General features: G+C 38.1%; 1 protein-coding gene across 3 annotated transcripts in view; it reads left to right on the forward strand.

The window, feature by feature from the left end:
* The window catches only part of nlgn4xa (neuroligin 4 X-linked a), a 109,642-nt gene extending 87,776 nt beyond the window's left edge, over window positions 1–21,866 (forward strand). For all 3 annotated transcript variants that reach the window (XM_067583242.1, XM_067583243.1, XM_067583244.1), the window contains 3 exons: window positions 2,104–2,289; window positions 9,739–10,528; window positions 19,957–21,866. In XM_067583242.1, the coding sequence (XP_067439343.1) occupies window positions 2,104–2,289; window positions 9,739–10,528; window positions 19,957–20,851 (1,871 nt within the window). In that variant the 3' untranslated portion in view covers window positions 20,852–21,866. The remainder of the gene's footprint in view (window positions 1–2,103; window positions 2,290–9,738; window positions 10,529–19,956) is intronic.
* The last annotated feature ends 1,351 nt before the right edge of the window (window positions 21,867–23,217 follow it).

Here is a 23,217-nt window from a genome sequence, read left to right on the forward strand (position 1 = left end):
ATCATTACGTGCTTTATCTGTTTGTAGAGTAGTTATAGCTTTTATGATGCAATTCACTAGAGACTGTATATAAATGCCTATATTTACAGTTGACATGAAATGTGTAATGATGCATTTAATTTGTTACTGACTTTGTCTCTGTGTACATGTAGCTTTTTTTGGTTTGTTTGTTCATGTTACTTCTCCGGCAAAATCTGTGAAGAGAGAGGACTGCTGTTGGTTTCCCTGCTGCTTATATACACTATTCAGCAGATATAGCTACAGAGTGAAGATAAGATTGAGTGCTGCGTAAAGTTATTAAAGTTTCTGTTACCACAGCATTCATAAATGAGCTACAAATGTCTTTTAAACATACTGCAAAATACAAAATGTCAGCAAATCAACTACACAATTTTGACATTTGTCATTTCCAGTTGATATTTGAACCATGGCAAAGATGCATCTGAGCCATGGCACAAGCAGAACACAATGCAGTAGCATCTAGTGAACATGAGGGGTTAGATTTGGTTACTTTTAGTCACTTGCTTGAGCAGGGTCAACAGCACTTTCTGGATTGTTCTGGACTGTGATAGTGAATGGGCATCAGTAGTGAGAAATGTGAATGAGCAGGCAACATTTCACCGTTCTCCATTGTTTGCCTGGGGAACACTGTCTCTTTTGGTTTCAGTTCAACAGCGCTTATAACTTTATATAATTTATCTTGATTTGCTTTCTTTCTTGCTTTCAGCTTATATTCAAAGCTTGTGAAATTATAGGTAGATTTATGTACATTGCAGCTTGGATTTAGTTAGAGTTACAGAGTTTGAATCAGTTAAAATCCAAGTATGGCATTACTCTGTATTGTTCTTATTGTCAGCAAATCCCACAAAAACCAAAACCAACAAAGTGCATCTCTCAATACTTTCTGACTTCCATATCCTGTCCGTGGCTCTCAGTGCCAAGCCCATTGATTCATACTGAAGACATCTTTAAAAACAGCTCACAAATATATAGTTTCATTTTTTAAAAAGTCTCTGATCTCCTAAAACAGCTGATCATTGTAGTTTTTATCAAACATTACTCAAACAGGTGGAAATATTTGTTTTTTCAGCAGTGGATTAATCCACATTCGGTGCTCTAGTGAGTATTTCTGGCAGCAGGACGGTGTGTGTGTGGGACTGAGTCAAAACAAACAACAATGTGTGTGTTCATGGTAATGAAGGAACATGTCACCCAGTGCAACAGTGTGACTCACTGATGTTTTTTTGTTAGTTGTTGGACAACAAAGGAGTTCAGTTGCACAGAGGAATAAAATCTATAAGATCTAGCAACCTCTACTGACTTTTCAAGCGCACTTGCTATTTTCTACTGAAAAGAGTCAATAAGACTTCCAACTGCTAAATTAACAGTTTAAAGCAGCAAAATACAACTCTCATGCAATAATGAAGATATTATATGTTGAGAATACAACCTGCAATCTTGGTAAAATACTGAAACCAGCCAGATGAATTCAGAGAGCTATGATGCCTTCTTAAAGGTGCAGTGTGCTGAATTTAGTGGCATCTAGCAGAACGGATTTGGCAGAAATGGAATATAATAATCATAAGTATGTTTTAATTAGTGTATAATCACCCGAAAATAAGAATCGTTGTGTTTTTGTTACCTTAGAATGAGCCCTTTATATCTACATAGGGAGTGGATCCTCCTTCCTTGCACTGCCATGTTTCTACAGTAGCCCAGAAGGGACAAACCAAACACTGGCTCTAGAGAGAACCTTTCACGTTTTTCATGAGTTTCTTGGCCACCGTAGATTCACCTACAAGCTTGGAAGGGGAGGGTGAGGGGAGGTGTATTTATTTGGTTGCAATCTGCAACCTCACCGCTAGATGCCACTAAATCCTACACACTGGTCCTTTAATTTCAGCAATTTAACTCACTTAAACAGTGAATGAGGCAGGTTTGGAAGATTTTAGGCTTTGAGACAACAGAATAAGGAAAACAAAACACAGATAAGAAAAAAAATCCTAATATGTTGTATACTCACCTTACATCAAATAAATGCCAAAAACCTTTCAGAAGTAAAGTTGAGATGTGTTTTTCTCTTGTTTGTTTTCATCATTTCAGGCTTTCTAAGCACAGGAGACCAGGCAGCCAAGGGCAACTACGGCCTGCTGGATCAAATTCAGGCTCTCAGGTGGATCAAAGAGAACATCCAGGCCTTCAAAGGAGACCCAAAGAGAGTGACCATTTTTGGCTCTGGTGCTGGAGCATCATGCGTCAGCCTGCTCACCCTCTCGCATTACTCAGAAGGTACGTGTACTCGCTCACAGGCATGCAGATGAACATAGAGATATGCTCGCATGCAAAAGGCTGTTTAATCATTTTGTCATTTCTGCTATATATGTGAATCATGCTTTTAGGACTTCTTATCAAAAGCTTTTTCCCAGCAAGCTCTGGCGCTTTGGTTTTGTTCAATTTAAGAAATGCATCTTACCGTTCAGCTGAATCTAATATAAGTCTTCTGCCATCTTAGTTAGCCCAATCAAGTGGATGTCTTCCAAAGATATCCAGCAAATCATAGTCTACATACATAACTGATGGGCCCATATAGCTGAAATACAGCATTTAATTGCAATTAAGGTAAGCGTATTCCATGGTGACATCAGTGTTTTTTTAGCTTTAGCTAGGGGAGGGAGAGAGAGGGACTTTATTAGGCTATCACTGCCTCTAATACCAAATATTACAAAGAGAAGTAAAAAGAATTAAACTTGGGGCCTCTTACTACATGCTTAATTGTGTGGAAAAATCAATATGGGAGGGTCTCCAAAATCTTGTTTTTGTGGCTGACATAAAAGGAGAAACCTGCTTCACAAAAGGTGTGTGATGGGGAAGGGCAGTAAAGTCTTCACACTTAATGCTTGACAGGAGTAATGACAGAGGCTGCTTAACAGAATGTGCCGAGGTGAGCTGCAGTACCAACACTGCATGGACTGGCAGGTGAGAATTGTGGATCTGACACCAAATCCACACACAATAATTGCGCATAAGCGTGCAGAACAGCAGTAGCCCATGAGTCATGACACTTAAAAACACCCTGAATGTATTCAATAATCATGTTATACACATTGTTGACAGATGATAAAGTCTGGGACAGAGTTAAAATCACCAGTTCTTATATAATTCATCGCAGCATTAGAAATGTTAATGGTTCTTAATTGGTTTTTGGAGAACCCCACCCCACCCCCCTGTGATTCAAACACTGCTACAAACTCATGGAAATACCGACGTAAACTGACCATCCTGAAATGTTTTTAAGCATTGTAGTTTTGGAAGATATCCACTTGATTTGACTAAGAATTGCGAGCACTGCTTACAGTAGTGTAGTGTCAACTTTTGTAAATGGTTGTAGCTTGCAAATTACAGATAGGGCTCTCAGAAGCTCGTGCATGGGTTACAAACATGACACTTGTTTTGATTAGTGAAATGTGGCAAAAATTACAGACATATTTCTTGGAATTAAGCTCCATTTCCCAAAATTCTAAACACAAATGCATAACTGTACACTCATCTTCACAATTTTCCATGTCAAACCCAAACTCTCCACTAAAACCATGTAGTCTTGCATCTAAGCCAAACTTTGCCTTCAGACATCACGCAAAAGCCGCCAAATACACACACACTACAAAATAGCCATTACACACTGGTGGGATCAATTCAAAACACTACTGAAAACCTGCTACTATATGAATAATGGTGCTTATGGTTTTCCACTAGAACAACCTCTTTACATGATGAACACAACATATAGACACAACACATGTATACATTTTCAAAATGTTTAATTTTTCAAGTACAGTAGTTAATAAACTGAAATTGAGTGAAAAAGTAAATGTATTTTAAAAACATCTAACCGATAAAGAACGTAGTACACAGTGGAATTTAGATAAAGAGAGAAATCACATTTATTCTGCCACAGGTCTCTGTAGATCGATTGTTCCAAAACAAGTGAACTGACCCATGGCCCTGTTAGCCATATATCTATCCTGAGGTTCTGATAGGTGTGTCAACAGTTCTGACTCTCAGTGTTTCCAGCTGGGGTCAATTGCGTTCCAGCTGTAATGATATTGAATGCCAGTGCTTTTTAAATCAGCATGAGTGAAAACAGGGGAATAGTGTTATAGTTTTGGGAAATGGGTCTGTCTTTTGGTAGACTAGTGCAGTTCCTGTTCAAAACACACCTGTTTGGAACAGGACAATTTCTCAATACCTAGAGAGAACAGTGCCCATCACCTTAAACACCTCTCATGCAGACTATAGGTAGATGCTACAATTTACTGATGCTCCCTGAACACCTCAGATACAAGCTATCGATAGACACCACAATTTACTGATTTTACCAGTTTACAGTTTAGAGTTGAGTGAAGTTGATTGGATGAACTGTAGCGCCTGTTCAAAACGTGCCTGAGACATCCTGCACTATGTCTTGAACACACATAAGTTCCAACACATGAGGAACGGGATGGAGCTTAACTTAAAACTTTTTCAATTTATTCTCTACGGTAGTTCTTATCGCTACTACTACTACTACACTACTAATGCAAGGAATACAGGAAATGATGTCATGTTGCAGATCACACCTTGCAAATTGACAATTTGGTTAAACAGGCCACTGGTTTATAAAATCCAATGGGAACGCAAGGCAGAAACTAGCACCAAAGCCCCACAGGCTATTAAAAATTCAGATTATGGAAGCTCAAGGTTATGGGTTATCAAAATCCCTGCAAAATGTGTCTTGTTTTCAGATTTTTCGCCTGTTTATTTCCTGTTTTAACAGATAGTGTTTGGGTACAAGACAGGAATAATAATAAATGAACCACCACAAAACCATATGCAAACAAAGACCAGAGGCACAAACACCACTTGAGTAGCAGGAAGAATACACTGGATCATTTTAGTAGTATGAGTTATTCAAATAGCCCCCTTTGTTGCTTTTCATCCGATAATCATGGCATCTTATTTGATCGCCACATGCAGAGAAATAAGTGTTCATTCAAGTGTGTATCCTGCCTTAGCCTTGAAACATCTCTTTTGCCATACGCATTGCAGGAGAAGAGATGGGCATGGGAACAGATTCCAGATTAACATACTGTATTTACATCTTTATTTATATGTATTATTAATGGGAATTTTAAAACATAACAGCAAAAAGGTCATTCTTGTAGTTTTCCTCAGGGTTTTCACAGAGCTCTCGGCTTTCACAAATGAATAGTTCCTTCCAAAATAAATTTATACACCCGGCGTGTAACATCGCCTGACCCATCTGTCAGAAAAAAGGAGGATTTGGAGGACTGGATCTCAAAAAAAGTGTTGCTGCAGTGCCCTGGCCATTTTCCACCCTGCATGGAACAAATACAGGCTTTGTTAAAGATGTACCTTCCCACAAAATCAACATTTTTATCTGTTGTTTTTATCTGGTAGAAGTTCATTGAGTTTACTTGTTTCTATTTGCTCTTGTGGTCTTATGTTGCAGTTATTAGGGATGTTCCATTTATTTTCTTTCATTTTGTACTCATTTTGCAGGGAATAGGAATGGCTTACTTTACTTTTAGATAAAAGTCTTGATGGGCAGCAATTGTGGCTGAGAGTTGACAAACACATTTTCTTTTTTAATTGGTGAAATAGAGTGACAAAAAAAGAGTGACATAGAAGATACAAAATAGACATACAGACAATAACATAAAGCTGTTACGATGATGTATGTGATGATATGATAAGCGTGAGAGAGTAGAGATTAGATTAAGTAGGGTCTGTGTCGGTAATGTGTGTGTGTGTGTGCATGTCTGGGTGTTCGTATGAGAGGCAGTGATATTTATCTGTGTTTAATGGTGTGTGGAGTAAGGAGTATAGCATGTGTGGCAGAGAGAAAGAAAGAGACAATATATGTATGTATATGTAATAATTATTATTATATTGGGATGGAGTCTGTCCGCTAAGGAGTGACATTCTTAATTTTCTTTGATTGTTTATTTGTTTTGGGTTTTTTTTGCTATTGGTTGGCAGTAACAATGTCATGATTACAATTACAGCAAATGGAAATTAAAAAAAGTAATAGCAATTCTATAAATCAATAGGCAGTATGTATGTGTAAGCAAAGAGAGAAAAAACAAACATATCTATATCTATAAAGAATAAATAAAGCAAAGCAAAGGAAAAAAAAAAAAGAAATAAGTGTATGCGTGTGCAGGTGTGTGAGTACAACGTGCCATGGGTGTGTGTCTCCAAGTCGATGTGTTGTGCGTGGGAATGTGGGAATATGTGCGGCACTAGTCCAGCCCCATCAAGGACAAGAATGGGGACCATTTGTCACTGTGATGTTGCTGTTATTGTAAGCAGTGATTTCTTTTCCATAGATATGTATTCTGAAAGGAGGTTGGTCCAATGGTTAATATTCATTGAATTTTTTGATTTCCAGTTTAAGAGAATTGTTTTCTTGGCGACAGTTAGAGAAATGAGCAGGCTGTTCTTGTATTTGTTTGGTATGTTGATTTCTGAAGTGTCTCCTAGCAGACAGACAGAGCTGTGGGGATGGAAGGATTCGACAGTCCAAGATGATGGAGAGTTTTTGTGCTACACAAACCCAAAAAGAGTAAACCAGTTGGCAGGCCCAGAGAGTGTGAAAATAATTATCTGTTGTGCCTATTGTTCATTGTGAACAGGTGTCAGTGTTTACCAGTCTCATTTGTACATTTTACACTGAGTAATGTGTATTATGTGGATGATTTTGTATTGAATTAGCTGTAGATTTGTTTTGGGCATCGTAGCAAAAATATTTTTATTTATATCAATCCAGAAGTCAGTTGAGGGAGAGATGGTTAGATCAGTGTTCCAGCCAGCTGCTGGGACTGTTACAGAATTATTGGAGGTAAATAAGTGTCTGAGTTTTGAGGTTAGTTTATTTAAATTTGTAAGTTATAAGTTATGTTAATTTTTGTTTTGATTATGGATTTAAGTTGTAGGTAGGGATGTTGTTTGATGGTTGTGTTGAAGAAAGGTAAATCTGAGAGTGAGATGTTTTTTTGTAATATTGTTGTGCCAAGTCTATCCACTGGATATTATGGTTGGTTTTATGTATCCATTTAGCAAGGTATTGTATTTGATTTGCTAGATATAGAAGAAGAGCAAGAGAGCGTTACACAAACACTATTTGACCTACGAAGCATTCTTAGTGATGTATAATACATCACTTGTCAGGTAATCCTCCTTTTCCCACTCGCTGCTGTAAATTGGAGCTCTGTTGTTGTAAAGCTTCGATGAGGACAAGAGTATGATCAGCTTGTACACCAGCAAATGTGTCTTTATGTATAGTTTTGACGTTAACATCTGATTTGAAGTTTAACTGATTCCCCACATATGAATAACAGCAGCAAAAGCTCGTATGCTGCTAACCAGCCTTGTGGGAAATGTCTGCTGTGTGCTCAAAACATACTTTTCAAGTCGGCCTGGTTGAGTCACCACCACTGCGTGTTTGCATGAATATAAATAGCACTCTCTGAAACAAAAAAATTATATATATATGTATATATATATATATATTTATATGTACATACACACATAACAATCCACTAGGAACAGTGCTCCTAGTGGATTGTGGCCTACTTGCTGATTGGCAGTGAAGCTGTGCTACCAATATTCCAGAATACTGCCTAAGGTATTGCTGCTATATAAACAGCAAATGTCTTTCATGTTCCGTTTGTTCATTAGGGACACAAAGATGTAATGTCAAAATTCTGAGCCATCCTTTTATTTGTCTTGAAATGTTTTTATATAGCCATGAAAAGAGATAGAGCTTGAATTCTGTGTGACTGGGCTGCTCATAATGATGTTTGTAGATTGGATTACTTATCAATATGTATTTAAAATAAAAAAAACATATACTTACCGAAGTAGAGGATGCACCAATCTCATCCATTAGATTAGTATTGACCCTGATATTGATATTATTAAGCTGACTGGATATCTGCCAAATGTGACCAATCCACATTAATACAATTTTTCTGTTATGTTACATTCATTTGCTGCGACAAGCTAACATTGATGCATAAAGCCACTACTCACATTGAAAGCATTTTAATGTAAAGGCAGTGGTAGGCCTTTACTGTGAAACAGGAATTGGTGACAACGACATTCATGGTTAGCTAACATTAAAGATTTAACCCCATATAAAGCAGTTTTTATCAAATTAGATTTTGACTATTTCTGCACTTTTTGTAGGTTGTTTTGATATTTTGGGCGGATAAAATAGTTTTCATTACATGTTTGAAAATTCATGTTTTTTTTCCGCTCCAGTGTAAACATCCTCTCTGTAAATCGCATGTCATGTGCTCATGACTGCACTCAAAATGTAGAAATATACAGTATATTGATGTGTGACTTGTTTTCATTCAGAAATACAAATGGTTTCATTTTTAACTGTTTTCTTAAAACAGTTTTTAATCACTTGGGCATTATTTTTGACTGCAATAAGAGATGACTAATTATGATTTGTGTTTGACTTTAAATTTGAGAACAAGCAGATCACTGGTATCAAATTGGTATTTGCTATCATCATGGGTATCATCAGGTATCCCAAATTTGGGTATCAGAGAAAAAGTCAGATTATCATATACCAGGATTACAGTCCTGTCATTTAAAAAAAATAAAATTAAAAAACAATATTTAAATTCACTTTTGTGTTTTTACCCAATGTTTACTGCTTTTCACTTTGTCCTAAAAAGTTGGAATAAATAATAAAATAGATGGTTTGAAAATAAATGGTTTAGAATTAAAAAAAAAAAAAATCAGTGTATGTGGATGATGTTAATTTTCAAATTCAATCAAGTGTTGCTACTGTCTCTGCATTAGTTGAGGAACTGAATAATTATTCAGCTATTTCTGGGCAGAAACCTAACAATGATAAATGTATTGTGTTACAAATTGGATCTCTGAAGGGGACAAATTTTGAGCTCTGTTGCATCCCAAGAAAAATGGAACATATTACAAAATATTTTTTTTGATAAAAAGCTACAAATGGTTGACAGAAAATTAAATGCCTGGAAAACCACTCACCCAATCTTGTAGGGAAAAATAACAGTGATAAACTCTTAATCTCTTGGTAATTCTTCAGTTTACATATATGTCACTACCTACCTCAAGAGATGAGATGTGTAAAAAATATAAACAAAGTGTATTCAAGTTCTTATGGGGTGGTAAATCTGAAAAGATTAAAACAGCCTACCTATATAATGATTATAAACAAAGTGGACTCAAATTCTTCAATAGTAAGACACTTTGCATTATACTTATACCTAAATTTGTTTTTTTTTCTCAGCAACGGTATTGATGCCTGTTCATCCTTTGTTCCATAAGAAATCTATCCTTACATCCAGTTAACTGTTTTTCAGTTTACTATGATAAAGAGAAAGTCATTCTTACAATTATCACAATTTTTGGAGGATGTCATAGTCAGCTGGTTGCAACACCATTTTCACCAACCAGAATCCAGTTATGAAATCCAAAACCAAGTGTTATGGTACAATAGAAACATACTAAATAAGGATCAGCCTTTGTTTATTAAACAACTGTTTGAAAAAGGAATATTATATATAAATAGTCTTTTGAATAGTAAAGGAGAAATCGTGTCTATGATGACTTGAAGCATGAACTCTTTGCTGCCAGCATCTCTGTGTGTGTTTGTTTCACTAATACCAGCTCCAATCTCAGATCTGTTCCAGAAAGCCATCATCCAGAGTGGCACAGCACTGTCCAGCTGGGCGGTCAACTACCAGCCTGCCAAGTACACGCGAGCCCTGGCTGAGAAGGTGGGCTGTAACATGCTGGACACCATTGACCTGGTGGAGTGCCTGCAGAACAAGAACTACAAGGAGCTGATTGAGCAGTACATCACGCCGGCAAAGTACCACATTGCTTTCGGCCCTGTGATTGATGGCGACGTGATCCCAGATGACCCCCAGATCCTCATGGAGCAAGGGGAGTTCCTCAACTACGACATCATGCTGGGGGTCAATCAGGGCGAGGGATTCAAGTTCGTAGATGGCATCGTGGACAGTGAGGACGGGGTGTCCGCCAATGATTTTGACTTTGCTGTGTCGGACTTTGTCGATCACCTGTATGGCTACCCAGAGGGCAAGGACACTCTGCGCGAAACCATCAAATTCATGTACACGGACTGGGCAGACAAGGAGAACCCAGAAACCCGGCGCAAGACCCTGGTGGCTCTGTTCACTGACCACCAGTGGGTGGCACCAGCAGTGGCTACAGCTGACCTCCACGCCCAATATGGCTCCCCCACCTACTTCTATGCTTTCTACCACCACTGTCAAAGCGACATGAAGCCCAGCTGGGCCGATTCAGCCCATGGTGATGAAGTACCATATGTGTTTGGAATCCCTATGATCGGTCCCACAGATCTCTTCAACTGCAACTTCTCCAAGAATGATGTGATGCTGAGTGCTGTCGTCATGACCTACTGGACTAACTTTGCTAAAACAGGGTGAGTGTTCTTCTCTTTTCTCCTTTGCTTTGTTTGGGTTTTCATGCATTTTTATTTATGTTACTTTGAGAATCTATTCTGACAATATTGGATGCCTATCATCAAAAATCACCTTCTTCCAGGTGTCATGACACTGTCTGTTGACAATATACATCCATATTCAGCTGAGAAGTAATTTAAAAAGGTGCTTTTTTATATTTTCAGACCTTACCCCATAATTATCATGTTCAGACATTTCTTATGTATCAAAATTAATCCAGAGATTGTTGTCTGTTCATCTCTGGTTCAAGGTTCATAAAACTGTAGATAAAACCAAGATATAGCTATATTTCACTATAAAAACTGTTTAAAACAAGAGTAAAACAACTCTTCAACAGTATGAAGAATTTTAAATTGAATTAAAATCTGACTGTATGACCTCTTTAAGAATTTCTGGTTGCGCTGTCATACACTCAATATTTTGCCCCCCTCATGTATGTTAATGGAGTGGACAAATATCAGGAACACTTCAATATAACACACTCCAGTATACCACCACCACCCACTACAACCTCAATAACAAACATAAAGTAGAATTATCACCTTTCTGACAGTGTCAACAAAAACTGAAAATGTATAAGCTTCCCAAAAGTAGAATTTAATGCAGAGCTGTTGTATTGGATTGCATTAGAATGCACAGGTGCTCCTGATAAAGTGCTCAGTGAGTGTATGTCCAGAGGGATAAAACAGAGAGTTTTACCTTTGAGTTGGAGTGTGACTGGTACTCTGGTGCAACTTTGAAATGGAGACATTTTTCCAAATTACCTCAAACATATGTTTGATGTTTCTGAACTCACTTTTCTTGTTCCTTAGTGGCTGATATGTATTCTGATGCTGATGATGCAACATTGGCTGATACTTTGATCTGGCTGCTTATCAGTTTAGCACCAGCTTATCAGTCTAACTCTACTTCAAGTGTCTGTAACTAAACAGGAACTGCTGGTAGCTGATGCAGCATGTTGCAGATCTGCCAACATTTCAAAACCTTCAGGAAGGAAGAAACTGTCCAATGTATTGAACTTCAGATCTCAATAGTTGCCGTGCATATGACAGATGCCAAGATTAAGCGTGTTAAATCTGCTTCTTACAATTTAAACCACCTTTCAAGCCTACAGAGAGTGTTTGATACTCCAAAGATATACTTTGGGTGGTGTGTCAACAAAAAGTTTAGTTATGATTTAATGTTTTAATGATTAACTCACTAGTCGAAGAGATCAAGTGGAGGTTAATAAAACAAGTCAAATCCTCCCCTGGTACTGCGGCAGTGCTGGATTTGATGAGAGGATTTGCTGGCTGTTTATATTTGGATCACGTTTTTGTTTCACGCACCTTGAGATTAGGTATCAGGGTGTTTGAAGCCCAGTCATACTGAAAATTCACTTTCAGGTGAATAAATAAAGTGTTGATCAGCTTCATAGGCTATACCTTTCACTCCCCTGCTCTCTGTTTGGCTCCCATCCAGTTGATGCCTGATCAGCGGGGAATTGGCTGCCATATAGACATTTTGGGAAGGCTCTTTTCTCTCACTATTTTTTTTTAGTGTACTTCTAATAAAGCAGTGACTGAAAGCAAATTCATCACTGCAATTGTGGCCATTTTTCAACAAGTCTCCCACGCTCTCGTGTTGTTGTTGTTATTCTATACACAGAAATGCAGGCAACCGCTGAAAGACTCTATATTTACAATGTATAACCATTTCTATTTTAATGCCATCAAAATATAAGGCTGTCATACTCAAATTGATCTGACTATATGGAAACTCACTAGGTGGTGGGATCATGACCATTTTGGAAGCCAAAAGCTTAAACAATTAGACAAACGGATTATTATTGTTTGACACAAAAACAATGGGGAACGCCATGGGATTTATACATCAAAATCAGAGTCTAGTATACCAGAGCATTATATCCACTTTGGCTTGGAGACAATGAACACTGAAATATGTTTTTGTTGCTGTAATCTTTCCTTCCGTTCATACTGACCATTAGAAGATCCCTTCATAATGCACTTACAATGGAAGTGATGGGAGCCAAAGTCCACAGTCCTCCTTCTGTGCAAAAACATATTTAAAAGTTTATCTGAAGCTAATATGAAGCTTTAGTCATCCAAATGAGTCAAATCAAGTGGATATCTTTCAATGTTACAGTCTTTTTAGTGCCAAAGTCCCTCTTTTTGATACTATACGTCCACCGCAACTCAACAGGGAAAAACTGTCCGCAGAAACACAAAGAGGGAATTTGATGCTAAAAAGACTGTAAATGTGGCAGATATCCACTTGATATGACTAACTCAGACTGCTGAAGCCTTATATAAGCTTCAGGCGAACTTTTAAATGCATTTTTGCACAAAATGACTGTGTGGACACACTGTGGATTTTGGCCCCCGTCACTTACATTGAAAACACATTTGAAAAGGATCTTTTAATAGCCAGTATGAACAGAAGGAATGATTACAGTGAGGAAAATCTCTTTCACTGTTCATATGGACCCCTGACTGTGAAAAATTGTGAACCTATCCTTTAAACTAATGGAAGTGTAAAGGCCAAGGAATTGAATGTCACTTTGGCAATATGTAAAAATGTCTTTTTCTTAAAATAGCCATCACAAGTTTCGACACATTAATATTATTTATAGAACCTATTTTACACCAGACAGACTTCACAGGGTGAACAATAATTTTTCAAAAGGTGTAAAATTGAGACAAGGTCCCTCATACATATGGTATGTTTTGGAATTGTGTGAAACCAATATTTGGTATTTATCAGAGACACAACAAAGAATATTACAGGGGTTGATATATCTTGCTTACCCAGACATATCCTTCCAGGAGACACATCAATATTACCCTTTCAAGGCATAAAGTATGATTTATTAAAAATGGCCCTGGCTGTAAACCACTGTTGGTGCAACAGTTGATAACATCATTGATGCTGGATATGGATTTTTAAATGCAATTTGTTAGGTATCACATTTTCACAATACTGCTAATCAAAATTTTCAATAAAGATAATTTTGAGGTCTCTGGACTTTGAAGGATGTGGGCTTGTACCAGACAGCAATGGTAGAAAGGAGGCATTGCATGAGGGGAAATGAAGGATCTGGTGTTTTGAGGGCTTGAAGCACACTAGGCCTAAGTTCCTACATGCCTTATTGACAGGACTGGTATGTAGGATCAAAAACTCTTGACTTAAGAAACCAAAGAGTCCTGAACACTGTCGATAACATTTGCTCACTTTATGAACAATGTTTCAGTCCTCAGACCTTCATCAGGACAGGGTCTCACATAGGAAATTAGCTAGCAGAGGTAGGAAGCACAACTGCACCTGATTGTGACTGATTAAGCTGTTTGTCTCTGCTTTTCTTATCTTTCTCTAACTTGTATATTTAAGATTTAAAAAGTCATACAGCAGTCTATAAAAGCTGCTTTTTCACAAACATTTACAGCTGTTCTGGTGTCAGTTGGCACAAGGTAACACTGAATACATTACAGCTCATCCGAGTACATGAAAGCATCTGTTCTACCACTCTGGTGACACGTATTTCATCTGTGAATTCTCAGTTTTCATACACCTGTCAGACTGAGAGGAGGAGTACAGAATAGTAGTACCTCAATCTATGGCAAGAGTCACTGCTATTATCAACAGATTGGATGCTTGATGGAAACATATGTAAGCAAAGCATGTATTTTGCAGTTCAGTGAGCATAGAAGGCCTCGAACGTTGTCTTTTTCAAGGCAAATTCAGGAGCGGAGAAGTGGCATATTGTTCCAGCATATGTTAGTGCTGAGATGACAGGCCTTAAGTGAAACCCCACCACATGCTAGCAGTGCCTTATGTATGGCTCCATATGTAGCCACCAGTTGGAGGGCAGACCTTGTATTATAAAATGTAACCTTTCTAATGAGAGAATTACATTAGACTAAGGCACAGGTGGAGCAGTGAGCATTTTGATCCCAAAAAGTTGGCAATAACTACTCTTCCTTTGGTCTATATTAACAAAATGCACTATTACAGTATTATAATGTCACGGTTAATTGGGTTTATCATGTTTAATTGTCAGCCACAGAGGCTGCTGTTTAGCAAAAGGTTATACTTTTGTAGGATATGCATAGTCTGTGGTACCTTTATTAATAACTGAGCTTACATTTCTAGCTTTAAAAAATATTCAAGATATGGCAAAATAAAGGTCCACTTCCACTGGTGGAAAATTTCTGCAGGTTCAGCTAGAGAAACTGAGGTCTAAGTTTAGTTCCTCTGTCTGATTCTGAAATCTTGTGAGTGTTGAGTTGTTGTCTACATTAGCTAAATATTCAGCCATGACAAAGTTGAAGAGAGCAGTGCTGGGAGGAGTTTGTTGTGTTGGAGTACAGAAAGTATAGCTTAGTGTTATCTAAAAGATTTTCAAAGTCATGGCTGAATATTCAGCTGATTTCGACAATAATTCAACTCTCACAAGAATTCAGAATGAGACTTCTCCTTGAGCGCGTCTTGGTTAGACACAATGACAAACAGACTGGATCAAGCGAAAGGTAAAGAAAAAAGTTTTATTTCTCTGTGTGGTCCCTTTCCATAATGTTGTCAGACACTAATAATAACAATCTGAGCCAGTCATTGACAAAAACAAGCACTTTTATTGGACGGACATTGATGGGGCGACTGCAGCGCTCTCTTCAAAATTGTTGTCCCCATTAGTCACTTAGACACAAAATGGTTGAAGTGATCAGTCAAAATACTGCTTGTTCCAAGCTATGTGTTGTTTCATTGAATTGTGTTGCTATGGAAACAGCTTGGGTCCAAGATTACCTGCTGCTAACTGATTATAGCAAACAATGCAACAACAAGAGCCATTTATAAAGTCAGTTATTCTGTTTAGAGCAGTGAAATCATCTGTAGGATTTGAACTGAACAAGTAGATCAGATTTGTGTGTCTTTATTTGTGTGTGATCAGTGTGAGGACAAATTTCAGTAGTGAGGACATTTCTGCATTGTCATTTTAGCCTGTCCTCACAACTTCTGTTTGACTGTTTGAAGGTTAACCCTTGGTTTTACAGGTAAAGGACAGATTCACAAATTCAACTGTGTCATAAAATAACAGTCAGGTGCCCATATGAACATTGAAAGAGGTTTTCCTTACTGTAATCATTCCTCCTCTTCAAAAGATCTTCAGATGTGCTGTTCACACAGTCACTTTGTGCAAAAATGCATTTAAAACTTGATCTGAAGATTATATGAGGCTTCAGCGGTCTGAGTTAGTCATACAGATTAATTTATCCAGGAGTAGCTGCAGTGCGCACCAACAACCACCTGGTGACACATGTGAGCAGTTCATGCCAGGCAAGCAGACGCGACAGGGAACAGAGAAACGCCATGAAACTTTCTGGGAATTAGTCACAACACTGTGATATATATATATATTTTTTGCCGGGCCTGTATAGTAGGCACAGTCTTAATTTCATAATGGACATTTGTGATATGATATTTAAACCAACCATCTGTCAACAAAGTTTAGACCTCAATATCTGAAACATGGAAATTTGTCCCCCCTCCCAATATCTATAATTGACTGGAAATCAGATTCCCCCAGAAGCTGAAAGAAAACTGATTTGTTCTCCTCAGTATTCAGAGTTAAACTGACTCCAAAATACAATGGATGTGTATCATTCACAGAAAACTTGCTGCCTCTCATTTGTGTTCATGTTCAATAACAGTGAAAAGCAGCTGTGAGCATGGTGCCAAAGCTTTGGGTCCATCCTGTAGGTCCTGTGGGCTGCCAAGTGCTGCTTCAGTCAGAATATTCTGAGCATAGCCCTGCATATTTCTGCTCCTCAAAACTGGTATTTTAATGTAACAGAGCAGAACTTAATGTGGAGCATTGGAGGGACGGGGAGAAATATGGTGCTGCACATGACAAGACACATACAGGCTGTGGATGTACTATTATAAGATCAGTAAAGTTATTTTTACAGTGAGTGGAGTGGTTTCTGCAGCTGTCTCCAGTGTTTATAACGATAAGTGCATCTTTAAATTGAGAGTGATGTGTGCATTTATGCACATGGCACAGTAGCGGTAACTTCATTAACACCAGATTGGTCAGGATCTGACGGTAATTAATGTTCTGTGTTCTGCTACACATCTACTAGGTCAGCTATTCCAGCTTTATACAGTGGAATTGTTTGTAATAAAGCAGCCCTTATGGATGAATCCTGAGCTCCATCAGAGCTGTAAGGACTTTTTTTATTTTAAGTAGCTAAAAGTCCGAGATAAGCCTTCTACCTTCTCATAGCTTCAGTTGGACATTAGAGGAATAAGAAAATAAATCAGACAAGAGAGGACAATGATAAGATCTCTTAGGGATCATACTTCTCAGATTTGTTTCATGAGAGTCTCAGACTCATCTCACGTTCTTTTCTTTACTATAACCAGCCTCTCTATTTGAGGGGTTACTATTTGCAATGGAAACCAAAACCAGAAAAGTAAAGCGAGTAGAGTTGAGCTGAGTCAGTACCATGTAGTGGAAAAATGGCTTAGACCCTCTCCTCTAACGACCCCGCGCTACCACAGCTAGAGAAGTTGGCTGTCACATGGAAATGATAATGCTGTAAGCTATACAAATCCAAACCAGCCAATTAAAGTAATAGGGGAACTGTGATTCCTGTTCTACTTTTAAGAGCTCCAAATATTTCCAATGTGGAAAACCAAAAGTCAAGTTTACTAATTTAATTTGGTTCATGTTTGTTTTTTTTTAAAATTTTTTATATTGCAGGGGCTGGATATACTCTTTTTCTAAAAGGCACTCACTCTATTTTAAAGGAATTTAGTAATCATGCATAAGCAAAGGGGTTCTGATATTTACATGCATTTTTCACTTCCCAAGCTCTCCACTAGCCGACTCTAAATTAATAATTGTTTTTCTCTTTAGAGTGAATACCATTGATAAAGTGTTTTTCATTTGTTCCGTCAATATTCAGTGTTAAACTGACTCCAAAACGCTCTGGATGTGTATCATTCACAGAAAACTTCCTGCATCTCAGCATCACGTTTCACTCAGTGAAACTCCTATTTAATAAATCAGCAGTTGTAAAAATGTGTTGTTAAGTCAGATAAGCATTATCTGGGAAACATCACGTTTATTCACTTTACATGGAGGTAAAATTAATACCAAATTTTGTTAAATGTTCGCAGAATGAGTTAGTGTCTGTTTATGAGAAGTCATAAATGATCTTTTAGAAGGAGTAGAAGTTACTAGTAAGCTCAGCTTCATTGAATTTAACAATGTGTTAACAGAGGTTTTCCTCCGACTGTAGGAAACAGTTGAAGATGATGATATTTAACTCATAAAATGTTTACTGTTACATATGTTTTGAATGCAGGACTTTTACTTTAATGAAGTTGTTTCACAACATGATACTGAATGTCACAAACTGAATTGGCTCACAGGACAGTAATCCTTGTTTAGCATGATGCTAACAACATATTAATACAATGGGAAATCCCATAGAAAAATGGAAAAGCTAGCAGAGTTAGCGTATTTAACTTTAAAAAATTACTAGATATGTACACAAAACGGTCTTTATGGACTGTTTTGTTTCCTGCTGACAGGATTCAAGTACTTTGCTGCCACCTAGCATCTATTTAGTGAACTGCTCTCTTTTACCGCCGTGACAGCACTGTGGTAATGCGGCATAAAGCAGACAAATGAAATAGGTGCCATCTGTATCACGTGGATATATTCCACATTTACAGTCTTTTTAGCATCAAATTCCCTCTTTGTGTTTCCTTGGACAGCGTTTCCTTGTTGAGCTGCGTTAGAAATAAAGTAGCAAAAAGAGAGACTTTGGCACTAAAAAGACTGTAATGCTGAAAGATATCTACTTAATTTGACTCATTTGGACAGCTGAAGCTTCATTTTAGGTTCAGATAAACTTTTAAATACATTTTCGCACAGAAGGAGACTGTGGAGGAGGAATGATTACAGCAAGATAAACATGTTTCACTGTTCATTTGAGCTTCTGACTGTTGTTTTAAAACAAGCTTGAAAAATTGTGAACCTGTCCTTAAGGTTAGAATTAGTTGTGTGTATGTGTGTGTTTGTATGTGTTTGTGCCTAAACATTTGCTTTGAGATGCAGTGGCCTCATAATCAAACTGAACTATCATTTTGTTTTAACATTTTTGTCTAACAGAAATGAGTGATTGTGGCATCTGCTGTAATATTAGTCACAGACATCAGTATCTCCCAAAGCCTCAAACAAAGAATAACATACTGTAAAAGCCATGTCATGACTCTGTCCTCTCTGATGGAGATGGCTTATTGTACATCATGTGCACAGAAATTAAAATTGCATTTCAATATTGGCAGCCCTGGACATTACAGGCTGTAGATTAGCTACATAAAGCAACATTAGTGAATACAACCTTCTCACACAAACACTTTACAATACATGAAACTTTTGTCAAATACAGCGTACAGAAAATCTCCATAGGAACTAGAGCTAAATGTCAACAAAAGTTGTAAGCACACATCCATAACACATCCCTATTCCTGTGTTTGTAATGGATTGAACCCACATGACAATGCACATACCCATAACCACACAGAACCTTTTCAGGCACACAAATACACAAACACACCCTCACTGACTGTCTCTCATACAGAGGCAGGAGTTCATCAGTGTTCCTTAGTGGCCCCCAAGATGCAATGCGTGACTCAAGATGAGTCCTTCCTATTCAGTATTCAGATATACACCCACCCACCACCACTCAAACACCCACCAACACACACAAACACTCCAGTGTGTCGGCTCCAAGGTTGTTGTCTAGCCTTCACTCCCCCTTACCTCTCCAAAGTTAATGAAATCTCTCCCACAAAGTCGCTAGAGAGGCAGCTCTATTCCAAACTGCAAAAAATAATACACAGACTAAGACTGAATATTAAGAAAATGTGACAACAGACCTGGAAACGTGTCATTGGTGTATGAAAGACTCAGAACATTTTGTCTGCTCATGCATTCAAATTCTGAGTCACCTCCAAACGCATTAGCTTTGAACAGAGGGAGCAGAAAAATAGAGTAATGACTCATCTGGAAATGTCACAAATTAGTGCTAAGTGAATCTAATGGACAGTTACATTGTTGAATTGTATTATCATGCTGCTTTAAAATGATTTGAAGCAAAAGCCAATTTAAAGAGTCACATAAAAATCTACTTTTTAAATGTGGTCATTATGTTTTAAATGTTGATGAAGGTGCATGTAATATTTAGCATGCCTCCTGATATCTTTTGTTCATTCAAGCATGTTTAATGTCTCATAACGAATTTCAGTGTGGTATAATGTATTTATTGTCCATTTATTGTCGATTTCATCTTCTCTTGTATATTTTTTTCTCCTTCAGGGACCCAAACCAACCAGTTCCACAGGATACAAAGTTCATCCACACAAAGCCAAACCGGTTTGAAGAGGTAGCCTGGACCAAGTACAACCCTAAGGACCAGCTCTACCTACACATCGGCCTCAAACCTCGAGTTCGAGACCACTACCGCGCCACCAAGGTCGCCTTCTGGCTGGAACTGGTTCCACATCTCCACAACATAAATGAGTTTTTTCAATATGTATCAACCACCACCAAAATACCTCCACAGGACACCACCCCGTACCCCTACACCAAGCGATTCCCAGGCAAAAACAACTGGCCCTCCACTACCCGCCACCCAGGTGTCCCACCTGCTAACACCAAGCAGACCACCGACCAACGCAAGAGTGGCGACCTCACCGATGAGTCAACTGTGGTGATCGAGACCAAGCGGGACTACTCCACCGAGCTGAGTGTCACCATTGCCGTGGGAGCCTCCCTCCTCTTCTTGAATATCTTGGCCTTTGCTGCGCTCTACTATAAAAAAGACAAGCGGCGACACGAGTCCAACCGGCGTGTCCCCACCCCACAGCGCAACTCCGCCCCAACCAACACGCCGTCCACCACCAACGACGTGGCCCACCTGCAGAGCGAGGAGCTGATGTCACTGCAGATGAAGCAGCAGCAGCTGGAGCATGAGCACCACCATGAGTGTGAGTCGCTGCAGGCCCACGACACACTGCGCCTCACCTGCCCACCCGACTACACCCTCACCTTGCGTCGGTCGCCTGACGACATACCCCTGATGACGCCCAGCACCATCACCATGATCCCCAACTCGCTGGCTGGCATGCAGCCTCTGCACAACTTCAACACTTTTGGTGGCAGCCAGAACAGTACCAACTTGCCCCACGGCCACTCCACCACACGGGTATAGCTCCGCTGGGACGGGACGGAGACGGATTCCCTCTGGATCAGCCAGGCCACTTTGCAAAGGCAAATATGAGTGACTGACTGTGTGAAGCACAGACTCCAAAGTCTCAGCAGATGTTATTTTGCTACCATGCCTTCTTGAAAAGTATATACAGTATAAGGTGATTATGAACTCGTGAAAATATAAAAGTGAATGTTACTATAGTAATAACTCTATCTGGAGCTAAGCTTCATGGAAGGTTTTCGAGGAGTTTTACCAAAAGAAAAGGCAACCAGGGGATGACTGTTAATATTCTTACAATACAAAATGAACTGTTTCAGTGTGACAAAGAAGCCTTTGCTGAGGCTTTTGTGCCATAAATACACAATAGGAAGACAGTTGCAACAGTTGTTGAAAAGCAACAATTGAGCGTCTGGAACATCATCTTTTCATCATCCATGCATCAGACACCTGACTTGGGCACAGAATTCTACACCCCAGCCTGAAATGTATTTATGAAAACTTTGTTAAAAAAAAAGGAAAAAAAGGTATATAGTTGTGCGTGGAAATTTAAAAAAAAAAAAAAAAAAAAGATATTAAAAGAGCTCCTTCTATTATTGTTTTTTATTTTGGCTGAGATCTTTTTGGTTTTTCTAGCTTGTGCTTTCTATTGAGGTGCGTGTAAATATATCCGAAACATTATTCATTCTTTTTCCAATTACGACCTGTGTTTCATTATTTTTCACTAAACGACCAAAATGCGAACACAATCTCATCCTCGGAGAGATGCACACTGTGCGTCTGCAGGCCATTATATACACTACTGTCTTGTGCGTTGCTTTGTGTCCACTCTTTAGACATTGCATGTCCAGGAAGAGCTTTACTCTCCATTTTCAGACACGTCTTCTGTCTGAGAATGAGAACTGACTGGATCTCATCACCTGCTATCATCCTGTTATGCTTCCAATAGTTTTCTTTGTGGGCTTTTTTCTGTCTTGCAATCTCAGCACTGCCTGAGCTTACAATGTGACCAGCAATGTATTATTTAGAAATAAAAAAGGCAGTAAATTTTTGTATCAATATTAGTTGGATATGTTTGTAAAGAAATATATGTTAGATATTTCAAATTGTCATATGCTAGCAATATGTAAAGTATTGTGCCAGACTTGTGATATTTTGGGTTACAAAAGCAAGTGAATGAGTGTAAATATTAATGATATTAATTATTATAAAATTACAACAAAAGTAATCATTAACTCTTTCCGTTTTGCATCCTATTACAAGAAAAATGGAAGTACATCCAGAAGATTTTAAGCTACATTTGTAAATTCTATAAAAAGATATATTCTTGCCATTTGGTCCCTAAACTGGTCGAGATAACAAGGGTTTTAATGTAGAGTTTTAAAATCCTTAGTTTGTCTTATATTTGTTTGCAGTTTTGCCTTAAGTGATTATAGAGATATTTCTGGCTGGACACCTGTATAAACTTTTTCTGCAACATTTTTAATAAAATATCACAGTATTTTCTAAAAAAAAAAAAGAGAAAAAAAGAAACACGGAAGGCTTAATTGAATTTGATTGGATGGCTGAGTGTATTGCATGTGCAAATGTGATTTGATGTCTATGCGAGTCAGTTTGATTATACTGTAAATTCTCATATGATTGTCTTTATTTACCTGAGCTGCAAGAAAAGAAAAAAATAGGCCTACATTTTTCTGGTGTATAAAAGGTTAGCTTTGTTGTAGTTCTTGCACAAAAACTGTGCTGTATCATATTTTAGCAAGATATCTCCCTGATTTCATACTAGCTCTCTGCTGCTTCGCTACTGTTTTCATTTACTAATTACTTCTAATTTTCCATTTCCAACACTACCTCTGCGTATGTATCACATTAAAAGCCCTATCGTAGCTAAATGGGCATACTTTCACTTTCCTGACAGGTGTTTATTGTGCATCCACAAAAAAATAAAAAATACATGACATAATTTAATTTTAAAAAGGCCTCACAAATGGGTCCTTGATTACAAAAACAAAAGAAGGGAGCCTGTAATGCAGAAAAGTGAAATAAATGTAATATGCTCAAAATATGCACAAATTCAGGCACTTAGTTTGTTTGTGCCGGTCATGCTATTATTTCAATACTGACATTTATATGAGAATTTACAGTAAACAGAATAACTAACAAACATGAGTCATGTGGGATCTTCTAGGTTAAATGTTTAACAGATTTTCTGCAATACAATGAAAAAAAGCCAATTTCATGACTGTAGCTAGAATCAGCACAACTACAGCTGTCATACTCACCACTCTGTTCTAATTCCAACTGCTTCTACTTTGTCATCGTTGGAAAGATACTGTTTAGGAAACTGCACATAAACCCTCCCTTTCCTT

The sequence above is a fragment of the Thunnus thynnus genome, chromosome 24 (assembly GCF_963924715.1).
Source record: "Thunnus thynnus chromosome 24, fThuThy2.1, whole genome shotgun sequence".
NCBI classification, from domain to species: Eukaryota; Metazoa; Chordata; class Actinopteri; order Scombriformes; family Scombridae; genus Thunnus; species Thunnus thynnus.